Here is a 5424-nt window from a genome sequence, read left to right on the forward strand (position 1 = left end):
ATGCACAGAAAGAGGAACATCAGAACTCACCTGTTCAGATATGGGGGTGAAGCTCTGAGGCTGCAGGTTGTATGATTTCAATTGAAATATTTTATTTAAAGTTTGAACTTTCAGCACCAAAAAATGTTTATGTTTCAGGTTTTTGTGTGTTTGGTTTTCATCAAACATACTAAATCATACGAGTCACATGTCAAAAATAGCATCTTAAACCCCCTAAAAACAAATAAAAACCAATACAAACAAATGTAAACAAATGTAAACAGCTGCTTGAATCTTTCAGACCTTCAACTGTTTTCAGGTCAAATCCTTCAACATTTTCAAACTGTTTGATGACAAATTCAGATCAAATTGCTCCTCCTGGTTTCTAAGATTCCCTCCTAAATCTTGATAACTTTTATATTCAATGAAGCGTGAGACCGTGTACGTTCATGGAGGGTTTGGCTCCGCCCACGCTCCCCTAGCAACGGTTTCCCCGGAGACGCAGCCCGGTTGGTGCAGCGGGAAACCGCACTTCCACAGGCTCATGTTTCTCTGAAGTTGAGAAGAAGAAGCTGATCTATGAGGATCTGCAGGTAGATCTGGAACTCATGTCAGGAATGTACAGGCCACGCCCACTCACACCTATGTTCAAACACACACAGATACACGTGCATTTCTACACACACATGCACATGAACACATGTACACACATCGACACATCCATGTGAGTAGAATCAAATCTTCATTTACATCTAACCAGCAGAGAGAAAACCTTAAACCGATCTCAGATCAAAAAAATCTGAAACTCATGAAATCTTCATCAGATCCTGACAGTAAGAAGTTCTTCTTTGTGATCTGATGGGATCTGGACCCGATGGGACCACATGGACCCTCTATCCTTCATTTATGAGCTGGATTCAGGTAAAACCTCATCAGTCATGACTCCCACCAACAGAACTTTTATACCGGATCAGTCAACACAGTTCATAACAATTGTCTCACTGGGCTTCATGCCAGGAATGTTATAGAAGCAGAAGGTCCTTCATGAAATATAAACAATATTTGATTGCTAAACTAAACAGACTAAATAAACTGGTTATCCCTGCCCTTAGACCCTCACCCCGGTGAGGAAAAACTCCTAAAAACCTGATCAGTCCGTTGAGCCATGTTTCGGTGAAACAGATGAAACTGGCCTCCCGGTACTCCCGCTGGGTCCGTGTGAGCACCTCCAACTCGTCCATCTTATTGGCCCGGGACTTGACGTTCCCCGTGATGATCGCGGGAACACAGGGTTTAAAACGCCGCTTCTTCATTCGCCGTTCAACTCCCGCCTTGCATCCACGGCGTCTTTCCGAAGCTCCTCCGGCAGTTGAGGCTTTACTCCGATTTTGGAGGATGATGGTTTTAGAGCCAGCAGCTGATCGATGATGTAAACAAAGGAGGAAGTCATCTCGGCGTGGATGCAGTGAGCCAAAAGTAGCACAAAAAATACGTACAGAAGCAAAAATACATTAAAAAGTAAGAAAATAAGGCAAAAGAACAGGGGCTTGATGGCTGAAGGTTCTACCTCCAACTGTACTTTTAGAAATTCTAGGAACTACAAGCAGTCCAGCATTTTGTGAACGAAGTGTTCTGACTGGTTGGTAAGGAACTATGAGATCTCTAATATTGGATGGGGCCACACCATTCAGAGCCTTATATGTTAACAGGAGGATTTTGAACTTGATCCTGGATTCAACTGGTAGCCAGTGGAGAGAAGCTAACACAGGAGTGATGTGTTCTCTTCTACTAGTTCCTGCTAAGTCTAAGTCTGTTGACCTGCAGACTAGAGAATGGACTACTGATGGTGGAAGGAGGAGAAGAGGAAGGCGTGTTTTTCTGCAGAGAAAAAGAAAGTTAGGAGAGGAGGACTCAGAGTAGAAGTTCGAATAGAAGAACTCTGACTGGAAGACTAGAGTGGATAAAAAGTAGATCTACTGTGAGATCAGAGAACCAGACGCAAATCAATCAGCTTCAAGATGTTTCATCATGGAGATGATAGAAAGAGGAACGAAGAGGTCCTAAAAGATCCTCTCGAGATCCAGAGAAAAATCAGTGGATCAGTAGAAGGATCAGTAGATCGGTTGAAAGATCAGTAGATCAATAGACAGATCAGGTGATCACTACTGATCAGCGGATCAGTAGAAAGATCAATCGGTCGGTATTTGTAGAAAGTAGATTATTAGAGAACTGCTTTAGTGCAGAGAGATGTGGTTGTTTTGGTAATTACATCACAGAGCTGTGAGGCAGCGTGAGAACTGGGGGGGGTCTGCTGGATAACGGGGGAGGGGGTGTGTCTCTGGATATCAGAGACACACCCCTGTTTTTCCCTTTCTGTCATTTTGGATGGGGGGGTATTCCTCTGAGTTTTAAAGTACCCCCCCCCCCCCCCCCCCCCCCCCTCCCCGGGCGTTCCAGCTCCTGTGGGAACCAGCTGACTCATCTCACCTGTTGCTCTGATCTCACCAGCATGTCCTGAGATGATTCCCTCTGCAGAAAACACCTCAGATGATGTCATCCAGGTATTATGCAATCATCTTCACACGGCTTTCAGTCCAGGTGACTGGAGCTCATTTACCTGAAAACCTCTTCTTCGTCAGTCTTTGGTATTCGACTGAGTTATAGACTCACCTGATGGCAGACTCACCTGAGGGCAGACTCACCTGATGGCAGACTCACCTGATGGCAGACTCACCTGAAGGCAGACTCACCTGAAGGCAGACTCACCTGAAGGCAGACTCACCTGAAGGCAGACTCACCTGAAGGCAGACTCACCTGATGGCAGACTCACCGTCATTTATTCGGTCGTCACGTTCTGCTGCTGATGGTCTCTTCTGGTCCAACTTTGTCTTTGATCTAATGGGGTGGGGTGTACCTGGGATCCACCTGGGATCTACCTGGGACCCAGACCTAGCTCGTTCTGATTCTTAGAGCCCTGACCGGTTTCATAGTTTGACCCTTCAAGGTCACTTACAGAGATGGCGGTCTAGCCTCAGGGCTGCGATTCTCCACCTGTCTCATTTCCCAGCAGTCTCTCCTCATTCTAACTGAATGAACACACCTGGTGCAGGTAACCAGCAGCAGGAGGTGCAAAGAGATCTGGAGAACGGCCTGACTTCCTGCTCCAGACCCTCAGTGTGTCTGTGTGAGTCAGAGCAGTTGTTGTGTTGTCTTTGTGTGCGTTTGCTTCACAAATGGCTTCAGCTTACATTCCAGCTGCGACTGCAGCCAATCAAACGCTCTGATGCACAACAGCACTTTCACACACTGACTGCTCTCTGCTGACACCTGATGGCCGTAGCCGGACGTGCACCTATTCTCTTAGGAAAACTGTTTCCAAAGTTCTAGTGGTTTCTTTTTGATGATCATCTAGAAAGATGATTAGGATCAAATTGTGTGTCTGAGTTTTTCTCTTTTCTCTTTTCACCGCTCTGCAGAAACTGTCCTAGAAAATGAAATGTTTACATGTTGGATAAAACCATCGTGAAATACCACTGGGAATGCCTTAGAAAAGATCAGAGGATGATCGGAGCGAGACTTCAAACACGTTCAGTCTTCCTTCAAATGTTACGAGTCCCGACTCGGCTGAGAAGCTGCATCAGTCCGGACCGGTCCAAGTCATCTCAGAACTTTGATCAGGTCAACAGATCTGTTGACAGATAATAGAGATTAATTCATCATTTCCTCCACCGTTTCCAAACCGTCAGGTCCAAATAGATGTTCTGGATATTCATCCAGTATGGATCAGGAATGGATCCATCACAGGATCAGATCATGGAGATGTTCTGGAAAGCAGGGGAGCAGATGAAGGTGCTGAGGTTCTTTGTGGGAAGGATCAGAACGGATCGGGAATGGATCTGAAGAACGGATCGGGAATGGATCTGATCATGGAGATGTTTGGGAGCAGGAACAGTGATGATGATGCTACAGGAAACAGGAGGTTGAGGGATGACGGAGACGCCTCGCGGTGGCACCTCCTCTACGGAGCAGTGTAACGACCTACCCCCCAATCTCTTGCACCTTCTCCTCTTCCAGGCAGCTTCAGGAGCTGCAGCGGCAGAAGGATGTGGAACGGGAGCGACAAGAACGGGAGCAGCAGGAGATGTTGGAGCGGCAGGAGCGTGAGCGGCAGGAAAAGGAGTCGGAAGCAGAGAAGGAGCGGCTTGCACAGGAGCAGCAGGAGCGCGCTGAGCATGAAGGCATGGAAAAGGAGCAGAAGGAGCAGCAGGAGCAGCAGGAGCAGCCAGACAGGGAGCAGCAGGACTGGGAGAGAGGGAGGCGCATGTCCAATGCAGGTGAGTGCCCCCCCCCAAGGAGCGTGCACGGTTCCCAGTAATGTGCATGAGAACAGAAGGTTCTCCGACTGTTCTGACAGTCCAACAGGTTGGTTTTGATTCTGGATCCTGTGGAAAGTATGGGGTTGAGGGTCGGATGCACCGATGAGTTCTGCAGAACCGGGTCAGGGTGGATTCTGGGACGTCCCTGGGCTTCTTGCATTAGATAGTTAAAGAGTTCTAAACAGTGGATCAGTTTTTGGTTTGAAACAAGGGAGAAGTTCTCTGAGGTTCTGGACCTACTCACTGATCTCCAGACGGGTTTGGACCACAGCAGAACCAAGATTGGATTAGTTCTCAGTTGTAATGGGTCAGAACATTAGGTTCTTTCAGCTACTAAAACCAGATTGGGGAGTCTACACCACGCTAGCATTCTACACCACGCTAGCATTCTACACCACGCTAGCATTCTACACCACGCTAGCGGTCCACACCATGCTAGCATTCCACACCACGCTAACGACCTACAGCAAATTAGCGGTCTACGGCACGCTAGCGGTCCACACCACACTAGCGGTCTACACCACACTAGCATTCTACACCACGCTAACGACCTACACCAAATTAGCGGTCCACACCACACTAGCGGTCTACACCATACTAGCATTCTACACCACGCTAACGACCTACACCAAATTAGCATTCTACACCACACTAGCGGTCTACACCATACTAGCATTCTACACCACGCTAACGACCTACACCAAATTAGCATTCTACACCACACTAGTGGTCCACACCATGCTAGCATTCTACACCATGCTAGCATTCTACTCCATGCTAGCATTCTACACCACGCTAGCGGTCCACACCATGCTAGCATTCCCCACCACGCTAACGACCTAAACCAAATTAGCGGTCTACAGCACGCTAGCGGTCCACACCACACTAGCAGTCTACACCACGCTAACGACCTACACCAAATTAGCGGTCTACAGCACGCTAGCAGTCTACACTATCCTAGTGGTCTACACAATGCTAGCGGTCTACACAATGCTAGCATTCTACACCAGGCTAGCGGTCTACACTATGCTAGCGGTCTACACAATGCTAGCGGTCTACACAATGCTAG

The 5424-nt window shown here is 47.7% G+C and overlaps 1 protein-coding gene across 1 annotated transcript in view; it reads left to right on the plus strand.

Annotated features, from left to right (window-relative positions):
* The window catches only part of enah (ENAH actin regulator), a gene marked incomplete at its 5' end in the record, with an annotated part of 34605 nt that overhangs the window by 17591 nt on the left and 11590 nt on the right, over positions 1-5424 (plus strand). Inside the window, 1 exon segment of the mRNA XM_024264016.2 lies at positions 4054-4313. Coding sequence (XP_024119784.1) covers positions 4054-4313 — 260 coding nt within the window.

Source organism: Oryzias melastigma, linkage group LG15 (assembly GCF_002922805.2).
Source record: "Oryzias melastigma strain HK-1 linkage group LG15, ASM292280v2, whole genome shotgun sequence".
NCBI classification, from domain to species: Eukaryota; Metazoa; Chordata; class Actinopteri; order Beloniformes; family Adrianichthyidae; genus Oryzias; species Oryzias melastigma.